Source organism: Trachemys scripta, chromosome 12 (assembly GCF_013100865.1).
Source record: "Trachemys scripta elegans isolate TJP31775 chromosome 12, CAS_Tse_1.0, whole genome shotgun sequence".
NCBI lineage: Eukaryota > Metazoa > Chordata > Testudines > Emydidae > Trachemys > Trachemys scripta.
In genome coordinates this window covers 24,961,342-24,983,381 of record NC_048309.1, presented here as the reverse complement: position 1 = coordinate 24,983,381, position 22,040 = coordinate 24,961,342, and the positions used below count along the sequence as shown (strand labels likewise).

The 22,040-nt window shown below is 55.0% G+C and overlaps 1 protein-coding gene across 7 annotated transcripts in view; it reads right to left on the bottom strand.

The window, feature by feature from the left end:
* EPB41L1 (erythrocyte membrane protein band 4.1 like 1) overlaps positions 1-22,040 on the bottom strand; it is a 151,231-nt gene that overhangs the window by 38,812 nt on the left and 90,379 nt on the right. For all 7 annotated transcript variants that reach the window (XM_034788046.1, XM_034788049.1, XM_034788047.1 and 4 more), the window contains exons 3-11: positions 21,563-21,771; positions 16,566-16,730; positions 7,292-7,396; positions 7,127-7,169; positions 5,401-5,476; positions 4,558-4,776; positions 4,222-4,309; positions 1,665-1,817; positions 932-1,029 (exon numbers count right to left, since the gene is read on the bottom strand). In XM_034788046.1, coding sequence (XP_034643937.1) covers positions 932-1,029; positions 1,665-1,817; positions 4,222-4,309; positions 4,558-4,776; positions 5,401-5,476; positions 7,127-7,169; positions 7,292-7,396; positions 16,566-16,730; positions 21,563-21,751 — 1,136 coding nt within the window. In that variant the 5' untranslated portion in view covers positions 21,752-21,771. The remainder of the gene's footprint in view (positions 1-931; positions 1,030-1,664; positions 1,818-4,221; positions 4,310-4,557; positions 4,777-5,400; positions 5,477-7,126; positions 7,170-7,291; positions 7,397-16,565; positions 16,731-21,562; positions 21,772-22,040) is intronic.

Here is a 22,040-nt window from a genome sequence, read left to right as displayed (position 1 = left end):
CAGCAAATACCTGGCCTGGAGGCAGCCGTCCCAACCAGCACAGGATGCAACTTACTGCCACGGAGAAACTGAGCCCATCGGCAGATTCTTTTATATATTAGATCCGGGAAAACTCTCCATTAACGCAAGGGAAAGATGACCTTGTGGGCGGGGCACCAGACTGCAATTCAGGACATCAGGGTTCTATTCCTGCCGCTATTACAGACTCCGTGCATGACCTTGGTCAAGTCACTTAACCTCCGTGTGTGCCCTGGTTTCCCCATCTATGAACTAGAGATGCTGATGCTTCCCAACTGCATAGAGTTGCTGTGGTGATAGAATATAGGTAGCTAAACAAGACCACCACACATCAGGCAATGCAGAAGGTCAGGTCCCCACAGAGTTGGAATGGAGATACTCATCTCCAGGCGGCTTTTCTCTCTCCAAAACCCTTAGTGATGGCAGTGTTACGGTCACAGTGTGGTCCTCACAACAGTCTGCTTGGATTCCCCTTGTACGAAGCAGGGCAATTGGGACCCCGCTCTGCAGGGCACAGGGCTCTCCCTGATGGGGTTCAGCTGGAATATGCCACGGTTTGGTTGGGCAAAGCCCAGCCAGAGTGCAGTTTGTGTAGTGGGGCAGCTCCCAGGGATATCAGGTAGGGAAGGCCATGGAAGCAAGCCAGGGAGAGAGTGTTGGGAGGCCCAGAGACAACCCATCCCCACATGGGGCAGAGAGGAGAGAGGTATCAATAGGGCAAAGGCAGCTGAGGGGGAGCATTAAGGAGACAGACCCCTGCCCTCCCTCCATGTGGATCCTCTGGGGGCATTAATGAAGAACGTCTCCCCCAGTGAAAAGCACAAGGAGGGCCGGGACAAGCAGCACACCCAGCTTCCTCTCTGCGAGCCCTGCCCTGTCCTTGGCGGTTCTTTACAGGGACCTTCCTCCTCACCTGAAGAAGGTGTGATGCTCAATGCAGACTTTCCAGAGCCTCTTGGCAGAGCGGTGATTGGGCAGCTTGAAGCCAATGGTGCTCTCGAACTGCTCGTACTGGAAGTACAGGAGACAGACTCATGTTATAGCCGGGATTCTTGCTCGGGAGCCGCCTCAGCCCGCGGCCCTGTGGGATGGCTTGGGATGGCAACAGCCTCCTAGCCAAGGTCCCAACAGGAGAACGACAGAGCAGGTGTCTCTATAAACCCTTCCCAGCATGCTCTGGGGCCCAGGCTACAATGGCTATTCTGTCAGGACTCGTCTGGCAGCAGGGCAGGGTCAGGGCTCACACGGCAGCAGGATGGCCTTGGTGGGTGATCACGTTTTCGTTGGCACTAACCGGCTTTTGGGTGGGAGGAGAATTCTCTTGCGTAAGGAAAAGAAATTTCAAAATGTTCCATTTCCTTTGGGGGGGGGGGGAATAATCCCACTTTTGCTCCCTTTTTCAGACCCTTTCCCCATTTCTGCCTCACTGGAAATAACAGATGAGACAGTGGGTTTGGTTTGTTCCCCGCTGAAATGAATTTGGGGGCCTCCCTGTCCTGGTGCAATGCAACAACGATGGACCTTTCCAGCACACAAGCACCCTTGGGAGAGAACAGACTTCCTGACATCTGCCCGGGAGGTAAGGATGGACTCTCCCCCATGCCCCTCCCACTCCCAAGGGACGGGCTCTCGTAAGAGACACCCACCTCGCCGGGGCGGATTTTGATGTAGAAGTTGCTCCTCTTGTAGGAAATCTTGAGGATCTTGGGCCAGGCAAAGCGGTTTATCCTCAGCCTGTCCCTGTAGATCAGCAGGCCGTTGGCACAGACGCCCAGCATGATGTCGATACCTTCTGAGTCCTGATGGAAGCCAGAGAGGAGGGTTAAGGACAAGGTAGGAGGGTTAGTGTTTGGCCAGCAAATAGCCCTCCAGCTACCGCCTGGCAGTGGGGTCTAGCAGGGTGTTCAGAGCCAGCACCATGCCAGGGCCCATAGCCTGGCTGGTAATTTGTATCTGAAGCCAACTGTAAAATGCTGCAACTGCATTCCCTCCAGAGCAGGCAGTGCCACTGGGCTGCTCCCACACATCCCGTGGTACCCGGGTCCCCTGCTGGAGATGCCAATAGGGAGAGGCTGGTGGGAGGGGGACGTTCCCACTCAGGATGGGGCAGGAGGTTTGGAGAAACACTGTGGCTGCCGTTCACAGCTGTGAGACACCGGTGCTCTTTTGTGGGGTTTTCCCGCCCTTAAAAGGGCAATTCCATCTTCTCGTGGCTTTGAGCTCCAGGGCAGCCTCTGGGGTGGAGAGACAGGACCACGCCCCTAGCAGCTCAGCCAGCACAATGGGGCCCTATCTACAACATACTGACCGGGTGAGGTTTTCAGAAGCACCTAAATCACTAAGGAGCCCAAGGCCTTATCTATGCGAGGTGTTCACTGTCACTCTCAGGGTGGAGGTGGGATCCTGGCTCAGATGGCATCAAGCGGCCACAATAGGCGCAGGTCTTGGGGGCAGCTCTAGGCTGGAGGTTGTGCTCCTTCGTCTTCTGGTATGCCTGCCACAGCTCCTTCCCCTTTGCCTGGCATCGGCCCTTGACCCTGCTAAGCCTTAGGTTCTCCATGGCCTTTGCAAGGCAGAGTACGTATCTGTAATCCTGTGGGAAAGCCACAGCTGTGCTCTGCATTCCTCCCCCCACAGGCCAAGGAAACCTTTGGACCTGGCTCCTGGACCATACAGCAACTGGAGCCGGAGCCAGGCTTGTCCAGGTGAGCTTGCAGAGATGGCAGGGAAAGAGGCCTTTCTAAAACACGCTGGAGATTTTAAATGGGGGTCAGGCTTCCCTGCACTGTGAGCCTCTCCCAGTGCAGAGCGGTCACTGCTGCAGCACCAGGTACATTGTAGGCTTGTTGCTGGAGGACTGTTTATACCGGCTCAGGCACTTTGGTGTCCACACACGCCTTGCGCCGGTAGAACCGTACTTGGTGGCGGGAGCGAACGTTGCCCGGGGAGCTGGTTTCATTTTGCCGGCAGGAGCAGAGAGTGTGGTCAGCAGGACTTGCGGCTGAGTGCGCACGGAGGCAAGGCCGTGCCCACAGAGGGACAGTGGTAACGCTGGCCAGCAGCTGGCTGTCTAGTCAGACAGCACAGGGTGAGCTTCCCACGCCGCTCTGCCTTGGACCTCCCACCTGCTCTGCAGGGGTCCAAGAGGAGCTAGTTCAGTCAGCGAGGCCTTATCAGCCCTTGGCACCTCTGCTGAGGTACCTAACGAGAGGATGTAATTAGCCCCAGTTGTGATGTGGGCACTTGTCAACTGTGAACTGGGCTGAGACCCACCCACTCCATTTATAGGCTGGTAACCACTATCAGCCATTACCAGCCTGGGCTGGATACAAACACGTTACCCTGGGTGAAAACGACCATGCTGCCCCTTGTCTGGTGTGTTCTTGTGAGCAAGGCAGACGCTTCCCTGCCTCGCTCTTGGACAGGCCTAGCAGCTTGACGTGGGGCTGGCCTGCCAGCTGCTGCCTGTAGCATACGCTGCAATAAACAGCTAAGGGCATCCCCAAACTGGCCAGCTTGCTCTGCACGGAGCTGTGCTGCTGGCTCAGAGGATCAGGGCGGGCAGGGAACGCGCGCAGGCCCTGGCAGATGGGTCACATTTCGGGACTGACAGTGTCTCCTAGATGCGCTCCAGTCCCGGACGACAGGGCAGAGAGGCCCCACACGAGTGCACCAGGGACTTGGATGTCCCGGCTTGGATGAGATGAATGGCAAACTTCTCAGTGCCGTCACCTCCTGAGAATGGAAAGCCACTGGGATCCTTGGTACTGGGGGCACAGGGACATCTTGTTGTCCAGAGACATCCGCAAGGGACAGTGGGGGAGAGACGGAGAGAGGAAATGAGGGACAGAGGGATGTTCCCATTGCAATCAGGAGTGGGACTGCCACACATCTAGGCATACCCCACGCTAGCGCTGATCTAGCTAGATCAAAGCTAGCTCCAGTAACAACAGCAGTGAAGTCCTGGCAGCACGGGGTAGCTGCTCAGGTGTGTATGGAGATTCCTGGGCGGGCGGGGCTAACTAGACCAGAGCTAGCTTGGGTCTGTCTGCATGGGCAGCAATCGCATCTCCTGACTGCAGCATAGATACACCCAGAGAGTGTGTGTGAGACGGGGGAGAAAAGGAGCAAGGCAGAGGCATGAGGAGCTCTGAGGAGAAGCACAGAGAGGGCTCCTGTGCTTTGATTCCGGGGGTTCAGTACCTTGGCGTGGTGCAGGTCGACTCCGTACATGGAGAGCTTCTTGGCATTCTCCAGGAAGTGGATCTCCGCTTCGCCCGGCGTCATGCCCCTGGGAAGGAGACGGGGAGCAAAGAGAGGCTGATTAGAACCACCCCACTGCTGGCAGCTGCACCCTGCGGGCGTGGGGAGGTTCGGGGGTCTTGTCAGGGGGAATTGCTCAGGAGATGAGCACCGGGATGCTATTAGAAGGGAACCCAGGCCAGCACCAGGGCTCCCTCGCAGCACCTGGCGGGGCACAGCCGTTTGGATCCCTGCCCACAAGAAGGGAGGAATGGCCGATCTGGAGGGGAGCCTAACCTGTAGGTCTTGTGCAGCTCCATGATGCGCTCCTCCAGCTCTCTGGTCTGGTTGGGTGCGAAGTGCAGCTCGCTGACGTAGTTGCCGACGTGCTCCTCAGCATCGTAGTCTCCCAGCTCGGCCTGCACGGCGTAGGAGCCCAGCAGGGCGTGCGTGACGAAGGAGCACGGCAAGCGGCCCGTGATGATGTCAGCCCGCAGCTGCAGACACAGGTAGTATCTGCGGGGGAAAGGAGGGGCCGCTGGTGAGATGGGGGTGAGGACAAAGGGAAACGCCTTGGTGAGCTCTCCCGGGGGGCCAGGCAGATTCTAAATGGCCCAGGGGTCCGCCCATCGCAGGGAGATGGTCACTGGGGTGGGGTACACGGACATGGGGCGCACAGCCAACAACAGTTAAAGCCGTCACTGTGCCCCCATGACCAGGAGCAAACACCCCCCCACCCCCACCCCCGGTCTAATGCCCCTGCACTCAGGACGGATTCCCTCGCCCTCTGCCAGGGATGGACCCTCCGCCCCATGCCCAGGATGGACCCCATTGCCCATGGCCCCAGACCTGGGTCAGACCCTCCCACCCAGTCCCCCCCACAACACACCCAGCGGAACACAGTCACACCCTGCGCACGCACGCACACCTCCTGCACTCTGCCACACTACACACTGGGCCAGTCCCCTCCCTGACCCACCCAACACACACAGGTGGCCACGTCCTACACATAGGTGGCCGTTAACGCACACACGGTCCCACCCATCGTGCCGCTGGCTCTCTGGACAGATGTTGTCTGTCAGGGAGGGGAGGAAGAGCCCTGGGGCGTGGCAGCGTACCGAGTGCCCCATGGCCCCTCACCTTGTGATGTCCTCTGTGAGCTGGGCAGGGTCGGGTGGGTAGAATTTAACAGTGAAGGCAAAGTTCCAGGGGCCACCTAGGGAGAGGAAGAGCGAGAGAATAAGGGGGAGCATGTTCCCCATGTGCCTAGGACACGTCCTCCCCGAGGGAACCCACCCCCCCAGCCTGGGCTCAGTGTAGGTAGCCCATGCCTGTGTCCCACCCCTTCCCAACGCCCAGGGCCCCTGGGGCAGGCAGAAGGATGAGGCAATTCCCCTGGGGTTGCTACCAGAGTGCCCAGAGAGATTAACCCGCCGACCATGGGTTGCTCAGGGGATCTGCAGACTGTGCTTCCTGCAGACCTTACCACCGTCTGTCCAACCGAGAGCATCACTGGCTCAGCCGAGATCTGCCCAGCCTCCGCCATGCAGGGGCGCCACCTCTTCCTGTCGCCACAGCAACAAGCCCTGCATTTCCCAGCAAGGTTCCCTGAGGTCCACCATTGGTGAGGGCCCCCCACACCCCACAACGTCTCTGCAAGCCACTGCCCGGCCCAGCTAACCAGCCTGCTGGCCTGCTTTGCCCCCCGTCAGCCAGTCCAGGATCTCCTGCTCCTCCTACAGCTGGCCAGCCCCAACCCTGCTCTGTCAGCCCGGGAACCCACTCCCGGCCAGCCCGGGTTCTCCTGATTGCCCAGTGGGGCAGAACCGGAGCTCCCTCTGGGCGTCACGTCAATCCAGCCCCTCCCCACCCATTTTCCGAGGGAGCAGGGACTGTCACAAGGACGTCTGTTAGCAGCTGGGTGGATCCTAAGGCACCTGCGTTGGATGCTGGGCAGGGTCACTGCTGTGGATAAGGATGGGGATCCCCACCAGCTACAGAGGCTCTGCAGCCCCCAACTGTGGGTAAATCTAATGACTCGTGGGCATTTGATGGTAGCTGGGAATCCCGCCGCCAAGGAGCCCCAGGGCCTGCACACCTCAGCAGCAGAAGGCAGCCACACGCCCTCAGCAGAGGGAGCAGACATCACCCCCTTCATTCACTGCACCCTCTCCCAAGCCAAGAGGCATCGCCCCGACACAGGCGCAAGAGACGCAGACACGAGGTCTGATTCCCCATTTCACTACAACTTCACGCCAGGACCACTCAGTGACTTCAGGGGAGCGGCTCCTGACGGACAACAGTGTGAGTGAGAGGAGAATGCGGCCTGCCGAGCTCCACAGAGATGCCCAGCTGTGTGTTCACTGCAGGGAGAAGGAGCAGCAAAGCCATCCAGCCAGTTGCCATAAGAAAGGTCCTTCACAGGAAAGGTGGCACGTGTGGTCCATCGGCTACCGGAGCCCTGCTCTGGATGCCAGCTTGCCCCTTCTGCCAATGGTGCACACAGCACCAGCCATGCATTCCCCAGCTGTCCCTGACCGGATGCCAGTGGCCCGGTTTTCAGAGGAGCTGAGCAGCATCTGCAGCTCACGTCCGCCTCCAGGGGAACTCCAGGCCCTTGGCATCTCTGTGAATCAGGCTCTTATTCCACCTTTCCCCTTGCTTCTCTTGCCCCCCTTGGGCTGCACCAAGGGGACGGAGTTCCCACCAGGGCAAGCAGAATGGGGAGGTAACAACTCAGAGCAGTGGCAGCTGCTGAATTCCTTTGAACGCCTGGCCAGCACTGGGGGCAGCTCTGAGGAGGGCACTGCCCAGGCCTACCACATGGGGGGGATGGCACCCCCAGCATACACACTGGGCGACTTACTGCGGATCTGCTTTTTGATTTCCTTGGAAGGGTCCAGCCAGTTCTGAAACAACAAGAAATAGCACAACCAGGGGTCACGGCTGTGGTCTGGCAGGCAGGATGGGGTGGGGCTGGGGAGGGGGGCATCAAACGGGCCCAGCAAAGGGCTGGGTGCCCCAGCCTTACCTTCTGGCTGTCGGAGTCGCAGAACGTCAGGCCGAAGTAATCCTTCTCCAGGAGGTTGAGGTGCTCACACACCATGTCGAAGAGCACCTGGCCCCGGGCGTGTTTCTGCAGGAGACACAGCCGGGCAGGGGAGTTGGAGCCAGGATCCCCCTCCCCCTTTCCAAGGCCAGTCATGCTGCAGCTGCCCATCAGAACACAGGCAAAAGCAGGACCCGGGGGACGCAGGAAGTCTCTGCCCCTTGCTTCCCGCTCCCAGAGACCAAGCGCAATCACAGCCCGTGCTTGCCTGGGCTCGGCACTCTGGGAGTGCCCCTGTGGGCACAAGTGTCACCCCAAAGGGGACAGGGAGGGCTGGGGAGAAGGAGAAGGCAATGGCTCCATCGAGGGTGTGGCTCCCCCTGGCTCAGAAGGACAATGTGCCTTCCAGACTGTCCCCTGGGATACCCCGAGTCAGTGTCCAATTCCCAATTCTCCACTCTTCCTGGGCTTTGGCTTTACTGGGGACTCTGAAACAATAACACAGCACAAAACTCAGCCTGAGCTCCCTCCCTGCGCTCGGCTGCCCCTAGGGTTTCCCTCCAGGACATTCCTGTCCCAGCTCCCTAATCCCCTATCCCCAGAGAGCCAACATCACCTCCTATAGATTCATGGGACAGATTCATTCAATGAACTGATCCTGCAACAACCAGTTTCGGCAGCTTGGTGCAGAGTTTTAACACCGGCAAATAGGGCGGGTGCACAGAGGAGCCCTAGCACCACATTATAGGGCAGTGTACGTGTTTACCGCTCTAATGTGGGATGTAGCCAGGATCTGGGTGATGGAGACCTACCCAGCTGCTGGCACACCTCCCACTTTAAAGCAACACAGGTGCAGAGTAGCTGCTATACTAGATCTGAGCAGTGATCCAGCCAGCCCAGGAGCCTGTCTTTGCCCAGTACCAGATACCTGAGAGGAATGTGCAGGAAACATCACAGTGGGCAATTCTGCAATAGCCTGCCTGCAAGGGTAGTTCCTTCCTGACCCAGACAGTTAGTGGCTGGTTAATGCCCTGAAGCAGGAAGGTTTATACCATTTATATTCCTATATTTATCCTGTCTAATTAATAGTGGGTGTTCTCATTATCCAGTTAAATGTTCCATCCTCATCTGAATCCTACCAAATATTTGGCCTCTTGCTATCTTGTGGCAGTGAGTTCCACAGGCTAATTATGTGGCTAGAAGAATAATTTCTGTTGATCAGCTTTACATGAGTCACCCTCCAATTTCACTGAGTGGTTCTTTGTCCCTGTAATATGAGACTGGATAATTGGGGCACCTGATCTCCCTTCTCTAGACCGTCCATTCTTTTATATACCTTTATCATATCCCCTCTTTTTTACCTTGATTCTAAATTAAAGTTCCAATCTTTTCAATCTCTCCTGATAAAGAAATCTTTTTATGCCTCTAATAGGTTTAGTCTCCCATCTTTGGGCCCTTCTGTTTCTTCCTATATCTTTTTTGATATAGGAGTACTGCAGAGCAGAATTTGTTTAGGAAAGGGTATTGGATTTATGTGTTTGATCCCTGCTTGTTTTTAAGGGATATAAGTATTGTCTAGAATGCTCAACTAAGGCAAAAATATACATACGGGGGGAGAGGGGGAAGGGAGGGAGGGATGAAAACGGGAGAGAAAGAAACCATAAATACAGCACAAGCCCCCTTTTAATAAAGCAATTTCTTTTTTCCCCAAAGGACTTTTCTCTGAGCAGAGGTTCCTCACTAGCCAAAATTACCATTTGCACAGCACAAAAGATTGCAACAATCTAGGACTTTAACTTGACTCCACTGTAAATGGAATCTCATAAGATCAGAGTTCACCACCGACAGCTTCTACTACAAACAAAACAGTAGCAGAAACAAAGATACCAGGAGATTACTGTTTCCTAAGCTACATACAGGAGTAGTATTCTGATAAGGAAACAGCAAGATATGGCTTATGTATCCGGTATGATGCAGATATTTATGGGCGCAAGCTTGTGTCTGTTGTTGGGTAAATATTAATCAGAGTCACCCGGGAAGGGTGACAAAATCCATGTGCTGTGTCAGGGCTCGGAAAAGCTCCTCTCTCCTGCTTTAAGAGATCATTTCAGTTGCTATAATGATCCAGTCTATTTATTGCTTTGTGACAATCAGTGTTGCTGCAGTAAATAAAAACGCAGTTATTAAAAATGACAGTTAAAGCATGGGGCTGCTGGAGGGTTGAGATCAATGGAGCAAAGCTGACTCGGATTCCTTCACCCACTCAGTCCCAGCCACAGGCTTTAATATTCCCATTCATCTATGGAAAACTCAAGGCCGCCGTTCTGACATTAATTTATGCAATAGAGACCTCTGAGACCCATGACCTAAACACAGACTGATGTCTTCTCAGTCTGCTGAGCTTCTAGACCACCAGCACCAGGGCTCAAAATATTCAGTCACCGCCTTCCAGATGAGCGTGGGGCACTGAGGATACAATTTCTGCAGAACCTCAGTTTTTATATTGTTAAAAATACATTTCCAGCCCTCATGGCTCTTAGACAGTGTTTCTCAAACTGGGGTCACCGCTTGTGTAGAGAAAGCCCCTGGCGGCCCAGGCCGGTTTGTTTACCTGCCCTGTCCGCAGGTCTGGCCAATCGCAGCTCCCACTGGCTGCGGTTCGCCGCTGCAGGCCAATGGGAGCTGCTGGAAGCGGCGGCCAGGAAGTCCCTCAGCCCGCGCCGCTTCCAGCAGCTCTCATTGGCCTGGAGCAGCGAACCGCGGCCAGTGGGAGCCACGATTGGCCGGACCTGCGGACGGGGCAGGTAAACAAACCGGCTCGGCCCGCCAGGGGCTTTCCCTACACAAGCGGCAACCCCAGTTTGAGAAACACTGCTCTTAGACAACCTTCCAGACACAAACAGAGTGTAACTCAATTAGGTGTCATCTTCCTGAGTCTGCAGACAGGCAGCTCAAGTGCCTCTGCTGCTGCTCAGAGCCTTGTGGAGCAGCAGCTGAATGACATTAACAAGAAGGGTCAATTTCATGACTGCTGTCCCAAACAGGTGAGGAGCAAGGAGGGCAACAAAAAAACACTCAGTTTTATGCCACAATTTATGTTGCTTGGGACAGCTCCAAACAGCAGTAGACGCTGTTTTGATTTGATATAAAATGAAAAAAAAAAATCACTGTACAGATTTGGCGATTTCCCCCCTCTCCTTTTTTTCTTATTATCCCCTTTTTCCACAGGATGGGGGAAATGCAGAGGTTGGGGGACAAAAATAAAAACATTTGAAAATTTGTCATTTCAGTTCAAATCAAAACGATGATTTTTTTTCCTAATTGACATTTTTTGTTTTGTTTCATAAACTTCAGTGACAAATTTTCATTTTTTTCAAAAGGGCCCGGAGCAGAGCAGGGGTTGACCACCCTTCAGCATCTAAGAAAGATGGCACCTATGGCTTTGTCCCAGGGGTGAAAGTAACTTAAAAGGACTTACCGGTACGCTGGAGTTCTGAGCAGGGGCATGGCCTCAACCGGAAGAGGCGTGGCCTTGACCGGAAGAGGTGGGGGCTTTCATGGTTTAAAGGCTCTGGGGCTCCAGCTGTGGCTGGGAGCCCCAGGGCCTTTAAATCACCCCGGAGCTACCAGTTGCAGAGGTGGCTGGGAGCCCCGGGGCTCAGGGGCAAATTAAAGGGCCCGGGGCTCTGGTCGCCGCGGAGCTCTGGGCCCCCCCAGGGGAGCCCTGCTGCCATCCCACAGCGGCTGGAGCCCTGGGCCCTTTAAATCACCGCCGGGGAAGCCAGTCCAGTACGGCACGGCGTATCGGCTCTTGCTGGTACGCCATACCAGACCGTACCAGCTTACTTTCACCTCTGCTTTGTCCACACCTTCTTCCCTCCCATCGGCTAATCCCACTCTGCAGCAGTTATACTCAGTCCTCAATGGTTCAGGAGCCAAATCAGTGGCCAACATTACCCAAAAGAGCCACAGTAGTGAGAATTCATTGCTTCATTTACTATTTTGACGTATCTATCTACGGTATTATCCTCACAGCAAAATTACTGACCAAGTATTCTCCAATTGGTTAATAACAGAGTAAACGCATCCTGACTGGTTAATAACTTAGACTGGCTAATAATGAAATCACACTGTTTTAATTTCATGTGCTGCAAAGAGCTGCAGGGGACACGTTAGAGAGCCGCTTGCAGCTCGCAAGCCTCAGTCTGAGCATCACTGCTCTGCCTGCTGCAAGAACTCCCTCGCTCTCTAGCGAGGCCAGCCGCTATCCCAGTGACACAGGTTCACTCTCTCACTCATTCTCTCTCTCTCACACACACACACACACACACACACACACACACACTCCTACGCTTCATTTTTGCCATGCTACACAAATAGCAGGCAGCCCCCGTGCAGAAATGCATGAGTCAGACTTGCATTCTCGAGCGTGCGTATGTGTGGACGTGCGCACTTGGGGATTCGTCTGTGTCTACATGAATGTGTATTTCTGTTATTGACCCTTGGTGCCTTACTGAGCTAAGAGGCAGAAATGGCTTCCGGCAAGGGAGAGCTCTGCTCTGAAGGTGGGAACTCAGAGGATGGGGGACGAGACATGGAGCTATGCCTCTGGCTTGTTCCCAAACCCATGTGCTCATATCTGTGCATGCAGGTGTGCAAATATGTCCCTTGGCATGCCTGTCTGTGCACTCATGTCTCTGAAAGTGTGGGTCCGTGTGTGTCTATCTGTGCCTACGTACACACATCTCTCTGGTTGCACATGCACATGTGTCTGCCCGTCTCTGGGTGTAGGAGTGTGAACGTGCACATGTGAAAATGTGTGTCTCTATGTGTGTCCGTAAATGGGGGTGGAGGGAACACTGTGATTAGACAAGGAGCCTGGGGAGGGAGGCTGGGACTAAGAGTCAGTGAGGATGGGAAATGTGGGCAGGGAGGGTGTGTGACTGGAGGCAAGGAGGAAGGATAGAGACATATCCCATGAGGCACTGGAAAGAGGAAAATGAGCTGGCTGGGCAAGGAGATTGGGGCTGGAATAAGAATCCGGAGGTATGGGGAATAAGACTAGCTAGGTGAGGAGAATGTGACCGGCATGAGGAGCCAGGGATAGAGAAGAGACAAGACTGAGACAGGGACAAGTTGGAGGGGATGGGGCGGCTGGGTCAAGCTTGGAGGGGTAGGGGAATGGGCAAAAGAGTATGTGCCCACCAGAGCACGTATCCCACCAGAGCCTGGAATGGAACCCAAGATTCCTGAGTCTCACCATTCCTCTGCTCTTAGCAAATACGAGAGAAACCCACTGGCAAAGTGTGCGTCTCATTCCCCTCTAATGCTGGCCCACGTACAGGATAACAACCTACCACTGCTATCACTTACTCAAGTGGCTGAGGTCTCTGAGATGGATCTAAAGGTTCTATCCCTGCTGATGGACCCATGTGGGAGTCAATTCGATACCACATGAAGGAATTTCTGTTTTTTCCAATTTGCCTTTTGTAAAACCTAGGAAATCTACATCCAAAAGAACTATGTTCAAGGAACATTCTTAAGGTTGCAAAGTCAAGTGCTCAGAAGTTAGGAAATGGCAGAATTAAGGTGGCCTGTGACATTGTGAGCATGCACTGTGATAGTCCTCAGTTACACAATCATATATTTTGGCCCAGCATCCCTGCTCCATTCCATGGACCTTAATCAAGGTTATTAGTGAAGGCAATTGTCTGTAGGATCCATTTCGTTTGCTGCAGAAGTTGGAAGGTATGTAGTGAACAAGATAGGAGATTGTAGGAAGTGAAAGGATGGTCTCATAATTAAGGCAGTTGAATGCTTCCCTGGAGAACTGGATTCTATTACTGCCTCTGCCACAGAGTTCCCGGGTGATGCTGGCCAAGTCACTTAAACCAAACTTTTCACGGGTGAGCACTAATTGCATGTTCTTCATTTTCTGGATGCCTGATTGAGAGCCTGCAGTCTGATCTGCAGCAGTGTTGAGCATTCACAACTGTCACGAGTTGATGGGAGCTGTGCTCTGAACACATGAAGTGCTTTATAAGCGAAAGTTCCTTATCTTACAATAACCGGCTACTACGACAGAGAACACCTTAGTGAAGGCCCTGCGGGTGGGAGCAATGCTGAAAGGGAACACACTGTACTGAAAGTGGATGGAGCGGACTAGGAATCTGAGAAAGCGTTGATGAGCAGGGTGAATGTCTGTGTGAAAGTAGACGTCCTTCATGTCAAGAGCTGTAAACCACAGGCCTTTTTCCAGGGGTAGAATTACCGATGCCAACGTGACTTTACAAAACTTGGAGTTTGTGCACAAAGCGGTTGAGGTGGCGGAGGGCGAGAATGGGTCTCCAACCGCCTTTCTTTTTGGGGACTAGGAAATAGGTTGAGTAAACACCCCTCCGTTGGCACTGAAGAGAACCTGCTCTCTCGCTCCTCGCTGTAAGAGAGATTCTGCTTCTTGTTTGCAAATGTTCTCATGAGAGCGGCCCCCAAGGGAGGGTGGGCGAGGGGGTTTTGGAGAGGGTAGGGATGCAAACTCTATCATACAGCCGGAATGGATAATGCAGAGCACCCATCCGTCCATTGTTATTGTACTCCAGGTGTTGATAAAGAGTGCTAGACAACCACCACAGGGTGTGTAGTAGTCAGGAAGTGTTGGACTCAGTGGTTTGCAGTTCTCAAGCTCCTATCAAAAATAACATTTAGCCAAGGGCTGGGAACACACTGCAGAGGTGTGAGGAAGGGGATCTTTTGAGCTCTCTGCCTCTTGTGGGATGGCTTATAAGGTCTCTGGTGGAAGAACTGTTGAGCCATCCGTCTAGGCTTGTATTATCGCTGGTGGAATTTTCTCTTTGGGGCAGGTGTATATTCCCAGGGAGCGGATGGTGGCCCTGGAGTCCTTTAAAGTGCGTAAGAACTCATCCATCTTTGGACCGAACAGATGAATTTCATCAAAGGGCAGGTCCACACTGGGGTTGTGAATCTCCCAGGGAAACCCCAAAGCATGGAGCCACGAGTCCCTGCAGATCATGATGACAGTAGCCGTTGCCCTGCAAGTTGTATCAGCTGTTGTTAGGGCAGATATGTGGACCAACGGACTCTGCTTTCAAAACACTCCATCTCCAGGTGCACTAAGCGCATGCATCCCCACAGAGGAATACAGCTAGGGACCAGCTCTAGAAGAAGAATCCTAAATACTCTGAAAAATCAGGTCCCAGGTGTCTCAAATTGGACACCCAAATTGAGTGGATACCTTTGACTTTAATCTCTTCATGCCTCAGTTTCCCATCCATAAAACGGGGATAATCCCCCCTCATCTTAAAGGGGAGTTGTGAAGATACATTCATTAATGTTTGTGAAGCACTCAGATACTGTAGTAATGAGCAGCATAAAAAAGCCCATGTGCAAACTTAATTCTGGCTTCCGAGCAGGATTGGAACAGCAGCAGTCAGTGAGGTGTGTGGCCCCACACTGAAGAATGAGGAGAAAACAAAACATGGAAGAGCTGCTCACTAAGGCTACGTCTACACTTTGGGCTCATCAAACTAGCATGAGCCTAAACAGCAGTGTAGCCGCAGTAGCACAAGTAACAGCAGTGGAGGCATGGCTGCCGTGCTGAGTACATATCCACCAGTTTTAGGCAGGTTTATATGTGGCTAAGCCATGCCTTGACTGCTGTTACCGATGCTACTGCAGGTACTGTTATTTATTCTCCCGCTAGTTCGATGGGAGGTAGCGCAACTCCGTGTACATGCGCAGGGAATCACACCCCTGGCTTGTACTGCAGATGGTACCTAAGTGAGCATCATCCATTCTGTGCACTGGATGAGGCAGGAGTCCTGTGGATGCGATCACGTCATTAAAGACTGTATCAGAATTCATCTGCGTGAAGGAGACAAATTAAGGCTGCACAGGTAACCTTAATTCTGGCATTTCCTAACTTCTGAGAGAGAGAGAGAGAGAGAGAGAGAGAGAGAGAGAGAGAGAGAGAGTGTGTGTGTGTGTGTGTGTGTGTGTGTGTGTGTGTGTGTGTGTGTACGTACGTACACATATAGGCATGTCTGTCTACCAATGTGAGTTACTGTGAGCATGTGTCTGCGTTCACCTGCCTGTCACATGTTTCTCTTTCCCTCTCTCTCTCCTTAGTCCAGTCCGTTTCTATTTTATACCAATCCTGACAGCCACATGAGCGCCATTAATTTGTGCATCTGACATTGCAGTGTTGTGAGAGGAAGGAGGCCCCTTTACTGTCCCCTGCTGCAGCTCAGCAGTCACCTCTTTCCCAGACCACGAAGGCTGCCATGCTGCAGTGCAAGGCCTGGCCCTGTTACACAGCCTGAGGAGTGGCTCCAAGCCAGGGCCTGTCTAGACCTCTCGCCCTGAGAACTGCTGCCATGTCGGAGATGCAGGGCCCTGCACTCAGCCAGCTGCTGGCCGAAAGCGGGGAGCAGCCTCCCCGTCCTGCGCAGCCTCTGGTCTCCTCTCACACAGCTACGGGGCAGGGATGTCCACACCTGATTCCCGCTGGGCTGCCAGACCCATTTCTCTGGTCCAAAGCAGGTTGGCCTCCCGCTATAAAACCAAGGGAGTCACAGATTACAAAGCCAAGAAGACCTGCTGGGATCGGCTAGCCCAGGGGTGGCCAAACTTACTGATCCACCGAGGTGCATCCAACGATCTTCAGACGTTTGAGAGCCGAGGCGCACCTGTCGGGATTCAGCCCCTTGGGAGGCACCTGCCAGGGCTTGGGATTTCAGCCCTGCTCCTGCTGAAGCCCTGAGCCCCAGCAGGCACACCCTGTAGGGCTGAAGCCCTGAGACCCACCTCCCCGCTGGGTTGAAGCCCCTACCTCACCATCCTACTGCAAGGCAGAGGTCCTGAGCTGCCTCCCACCCAGTCTGGTAGGTGGAGAATGGAGGAGGGGTGTGGGGGCATCCAAGAGCCACACTTTAACTGTAAAAGAGCCGCATGTGGCTCCCGAGGTTTAGCCTGAGCTCCTGTGTGACGCAGGCCCTAGGACTTCCCTGAATTCAATCCTGTGTGAACTAGTGCATCTCTTTGAGAAAAATGTCCGATCTTTGTTTAAAACTTGCCAGAGACAGAGAATCCCCCAGAGCCCCAGGTAAGCTGGTCCAGTGGTTGGTTACCTCACTGTTAAGAGTGTGAAAGGGCACCATGGCCAAGCAGAGCCAGGCAGGCGAGATGGGGTGACACAGACAGACACATGGGGTTAAGGTGACACACCCCAGTCACTCACCTCCACTTCACACTCATACTCAGAGGCGTCGAGTAGGGTCACCCTGCAGATGGCGCTCTTGAGCTTCTTGGCAATTTTCTGGGGGGATTTCTGGGTCTTGCTGGGCGTGGTTTTCTCAGACAGCCCGTCTGTTTCACTGTAGTCCTTCTCCTCCAAATCCATGCCCTGGAGGATGAGAAACATGTGTTACCCTCCTGCACCCATGGGGGGGTCCAGCCGGTGTACCTTGCACTGCCACCAGGGGTTTGGGCCCCGGCAGGGATGACTAAAAAAAAAAAAAAAACCACGTAAAAAAACCCCTTTCATTTCTTCCATGTATTATTTACTTTCCATAACTATATAAATAATAACAAAATTATATATTACGTACATTGCTGGCTGGAGGCAGGGCAGAGGCAGGGGCTGACTGGAGGTAGGGTCTGGCTGGAGGCAGGGCGGCGGGTGCAGGGCTGGCTGGAGACAGGCTGGCTGCAGGCAGGGGGTGTGGGGCTCGCTGCAGACAGGGGCTGGTGCAGGCAGGGCAGGGCGTGCGGGGCTGGAGGCAGGGCAGGGGGTGCAGCAGGGGCTGGCTGCGGGCAGGGGGTGCAGCAGGGCCTGGCTGCAGGCAGGGCAGGGGCTCCCCTGCTTCTACCGCCCCAGTCCTTTAAATAGCTGCCGGAGTGCTGGGGAAGCAGCGGGGCTCCCGCGGCTATTTAAAGGGCCCGGGGCTCCCCTGCTTCTACCACCCCGGCCCTTTAAATAGCCGAGGGAGCCCATGGGAAGTGGCGGGGCTCCGGCGCCTATTTAAAGGACCAGGGCGGCAGTGGCAGCTGGAGCCCCAGCCCTTTAAATAGCCGCCGGAGCCACCCACTTCCCCAGGGCTCCCTCAGCTATTTAAAGGGCCGGGGCGGTAGAAGTAGGGGAGTCCCGGGCCCTTTAAATAGCCGAGGGAGCCCTGGGGAAGCGGCGGGGCTCCAACGGCTATTTAAAGGGCAGGGGCGGCAGAAGCAACGGGAGCCTCGGACTTTTTAAATAGCCTGGGCGGCAAGGGCGCGGGGCCCGATTCAGGGGAATCGGCTGAATCGGCCTAAAGCCTCACGGTGCTGGGCTGCGGCTCTCATTGGCACATTCCAGAGAAGAGGCATTTTCAAAGCCCAGCCTATTCACCACCACAGCATGTGCATCTCCCACCCCCGTGCACGGCCCAGCCCTCTTTCACCAGACTACCAGTCGCTGAACTCTCTGCAGTATAGCACCACCTAGCTCCAGGCCCAGGCCCTGTGCTGACTGGAGGGCTGTAAAGAGGCAGGCGCTGAGTGCCATCCAGATCTGCAGACCACCTGCCCTCACAGGAGATCAGGATCGCCCAGAGGATTCAGGGGGCCTGGGGCAAAGCGGGTCAGCAGGGTCACTGTGCATTGACATGGGTGTAGCTCAGATCAGAATGCAGCCCTCAGCCCACTGGCACTCGATACACAATCATGCCTGCCGGCAAATCAATGCTTCCTGGGGCTTGGGCCACAGCTGCTGGATACTCCCCCAAAGTGATGCACAGAGAGGCCCACAGACCCCTCTGCTGAGAGGATAGGATCTGTCTGCCCCACAGCAGCTGAAAAGACACAACCCTCATGCTGCTGGGACTCTGGATACCAAGCTCAGGCTCCACGGCCCAGCACACCCAGAACTCCCTATAAGGGCAGCATGCAGGAACGGGTTCTCCAAGCAGCTGCACAGCAGGTGACCCTGGGAGGTGAATGGTGCAGTGGCATCACGAGCTCCCATTTCTCCTCCCAAGATGGGGATTCAGGCCCCAATCAAGTCCTTGCTGCCCACGTCACGAGACATGGGAGGGAGCTGACCGGACTTCAAGCCCTGCTCTAGGGCAGGTTTCAAATGGAAGCAAGCCTGGTGGGTTTCTCAGCCTACTCTCTCCTTGTCCACGTGGGCCTGGGAGCTTTCCTCTCACTGCCCAGTCTGGGCAAGGCAGACTGATAGGGCAGGGGTGGGGGCGCTTTTATTACCACTGCCCATGCTGTGCCCGTGTTCCTAAGGGGGTCAGGCACCCTTCTCAGGCACAACTCTCACAACACCCCTTCCTCCCCTGTGTTTTCCTCCCTTGTGTTTTCCTCCCCTTCTTGGCCTTAAGCAGCTTCCAAGGCCTGGCCAACCAACCCAGGGTAAGCAGTGAGGGCCTCGCCATGTGGCCGCAGAAAGTGAGGACTCTCATGGAGATGGTAAGGGACCACCTAAGCTCTGACTGCCCTTGCACCAGCTGCCTCTGCTCACCAGCGACCAACGGCTCTTCGCAATCACCCGCATTAGATGTTTTCTGAGCCGACAGTCAAACCCTTTTGCTGTTTATCTCTGTCATTCTAGCACAGAGAGGCTCTTGGTCACAAGTCTGGGGTAGGCTGGGGTGGGCCCAGGATGACACCAGTGTGACTGAGAGCAGAATGTGGCCTGTGGCCAATCACAGGAGATAAGATTGTGGGGACTGATTCTCCTATGGGGTTAAATGGCTTTTTCTTGGCAGCTGGTGCCTAGCATGCACTGTGCATCCCCTCCACCTGCTGCAATTAGCAGCTATCCTGGGTTTGCTTCAATTATTTATCAGCTTGGAAATACTGTTGGCAATTTTCCCCTGGGCAGGATATGGACTGTCCCTTTCCACTGCAGCAGGAAAGGCCCTACCTCCTCTGGCAACACAACTGCCCTGGCCAGGATAACTCTGATTCATCGGCCTGGTTAGATGTTGCCTCTGAGAAGCCAAGACTCCCCATCCTAGGTCATAGATTCCAAGTCTCCTTATCAGGTCATCACAGTTCCCCCTGGTCCTTTCCCCCAAGAAGCGACCCAGGGTATGTCTATACTGCAATGCAAAGTGGGACTGCAGCTTGGCAGAGATACCCCCACTAGCTTTACCCACACTAGCACAGCTCAGCCTAGCAGGGCAGATGCTGTGGCACAGGCTTCGGCAACACAAATAGGTCCCTAGGGTTCTGGGAGGGCTTGTATAGCGTTTCCGGGCACCGGTGGTGTGAAATCTCGCTCCTATCTCTTTGTGCATTGGCTGAGGCATGGGGCTTTGGGAGTTATTTTCCAGAGGCAATGGAAAGGTGCACGGTCTGGGGACTAGAGAAGGGATGGCAGCACAACCAGCTGACTTACAGTCAGCGGAGCTCTCTGTTGGCAGGTTAACGAGCGCGGAAGGATGCTATACAGCACTTTTGGGCGCGAGGCAAAGAGGAATCCTGCAGCCAAATGAAACTGCAAGATTATTTCAGTCTCTGACGAGCCAGGCTCAATTCTTCCATCCTGTGTCTTTGTCTGGCAGACAAACAGGGTCAGAAAAGTGACCCTGGGAAATGACACCTGTGAGCTCCACGTTGATTCTCCATCACAGGCTTCCTCACTGAGTTGTCTCGCTCTGCGTGCAGGGACATGATGGTATTGCCGGCAGTTCAGCCATGTGTGATAGAAACAGAGCTCTGCCCCGCCTGCTTCAGTCACCAGCCTGGCACTGCTAATCCTTGCTTAGGGAGTTGGCTGGGAGCAGGGCTGGTGGTAGGAGAGGTGGGATCGCATGGAGCTCCCTCCTCCACAGCTGAACAGGCTTCACCAAGGGATCTGAGAAATTGTTCTCAGTAAACCTCTCCCAGAGAAGAATGGGCTTGTGTGAGGAGACACAGGGTCAGCTCCCATTTCTGGCGCCGCTCCGCTCCGGCAGCTCAGAGCAGCAAGAGGGAATCCCCCAAGGACAGGCAGTGAGATAGCTGCTCCACCCCACTCCCTCCTTTCCACGCTAGTAGAGAGGTGTCTGGGGCGGGGCTGGAGAACACAGGACTTCTACAGCAGCACAGGTTAGAGCAGCCCTTCGGCAGCTTTGAGTTCTGCCAGGGATTGCATCAGTTCATCGAGGCACGTGCCTACTTGCCTCCCTCAATCCCTGACCCATCGGCTGGGTACGGCAGCACTCTGTTTCCTGCATTATCATGTTCCTTTGGGCTCCCAGCACTGCTCCTCACTCTCTGCCTGGGGCTCCCAAAGCCACGACCCAGCGCTGGGCAAGACCGGGCCCTGGGGGGGTCCCTCCTGTTCTGCCCAGGGGGTAGATAGCGATAGCTCTGCTACTCTAATGGGGAAGAGCAAGCTGAGTTTATAAAGTGATGCTGATCGTAGCGCTAGCCCCTTGTGGGGTGGGCTGGGTGGGTCCCCCACCCACTCAACAGGCCCCAGCCACTCCAGCCTGGATCTATCCCGTTATAGAGCTTGGAGAGCCAAAGCAAAGGCAACTGCTCTGGGCAGGGGCACAGACCGACTTGGCACACATCAGCTTCTGCACCACTCTCCAAACCCCTCTGCAGGGCAGATGAGCAAGAGGGTGTGTGGGCCATACACGCAGGGGGACCCAGCGCCATCAGCCTGCCCTGATGTGTGGGTGTCTCCTAGACTTGCACTTCCTGGGGTGGGTCTGAGCCCCAGAACAATATGGCAGACAGCAGGCAGAGGCTGCTGAGTGGAGATCCTGGGGGCCAGCTCCAGGCAGCGTGGTATCTGTGTGTGCAATGGCTGGATGGATCCACTGGGCACTGCCCAATGGCAAATGGAGCAGCTGGCTTGTGTGAAGTTAATAATACCGCTGCTCACATCCTCAGTGTCATCCTGGTGGCTCAGGTGCGGAGGGGCTTGGGGAGACCGAAAGCCCATCCATGCCCAGTGGGTCTATCGCACTCTGCAAGGGAACTGCCTTTATTGGCAAGAGGGAAGGGACCAGATGATGCCAGCCGTGGAGACCAAAGGCCTCCACAGAACAGGTGCAGTGTGGGCAGGCTTTTCCCTGCCTGCCCTGAGAGCTCCCTCTAGTGGGGAGCTCAGACTCCATCTCCATCCCCTCCCTCTGCTGAGAGTGGCCACCGACAGAGTGGGCACCTGCCCGCTGGGACCAGGCAGCGTCCCACCCAATACCAAGCGCTCAGGCCCACAGGTCACTGGCACTCCCCAGCCCACCACCCACTCACCGGCTCCGCACTTCTGGAGTCGGCCTGGGCTCTCGGCTTCTCGTTGGCCTCAGCTTCCCGGTTGTTGGCCGTCGGGCCAGGGCCGGTGGTCACCGTGGTTGGACTGGTTGCCGCTGCCTCCAGCTGCTGCTGTGGGGGCTCCTCCTGGGCATTCTTCACCTCTGAGTCTGGGCCTGTCTCTGTCGTCATGGTGACTAATTATTCTGCAGCTGCATAGGTAAGGAGGAGGAGGAGAGAGAGAGAGGGAATTAAATGCCATCCTGGCCTTTGAAGCAATCTCCCCAGAGTCTGTGGGGAGGCACACGCCCGGCAGTGTTCCAGGCACTAATGATCGCTTGGTAACAGCCACACCAAGGGCTTCCAAACTCGATGACACTTTGCATGCTGACTGAGCCTGCTGTCCGGGCACCCCAACAGCAGCCCCCAAAGCTCCCATCCCAATGGGCCCTGCCAGGCTCAGCCTCTCCATGGAGCTGCA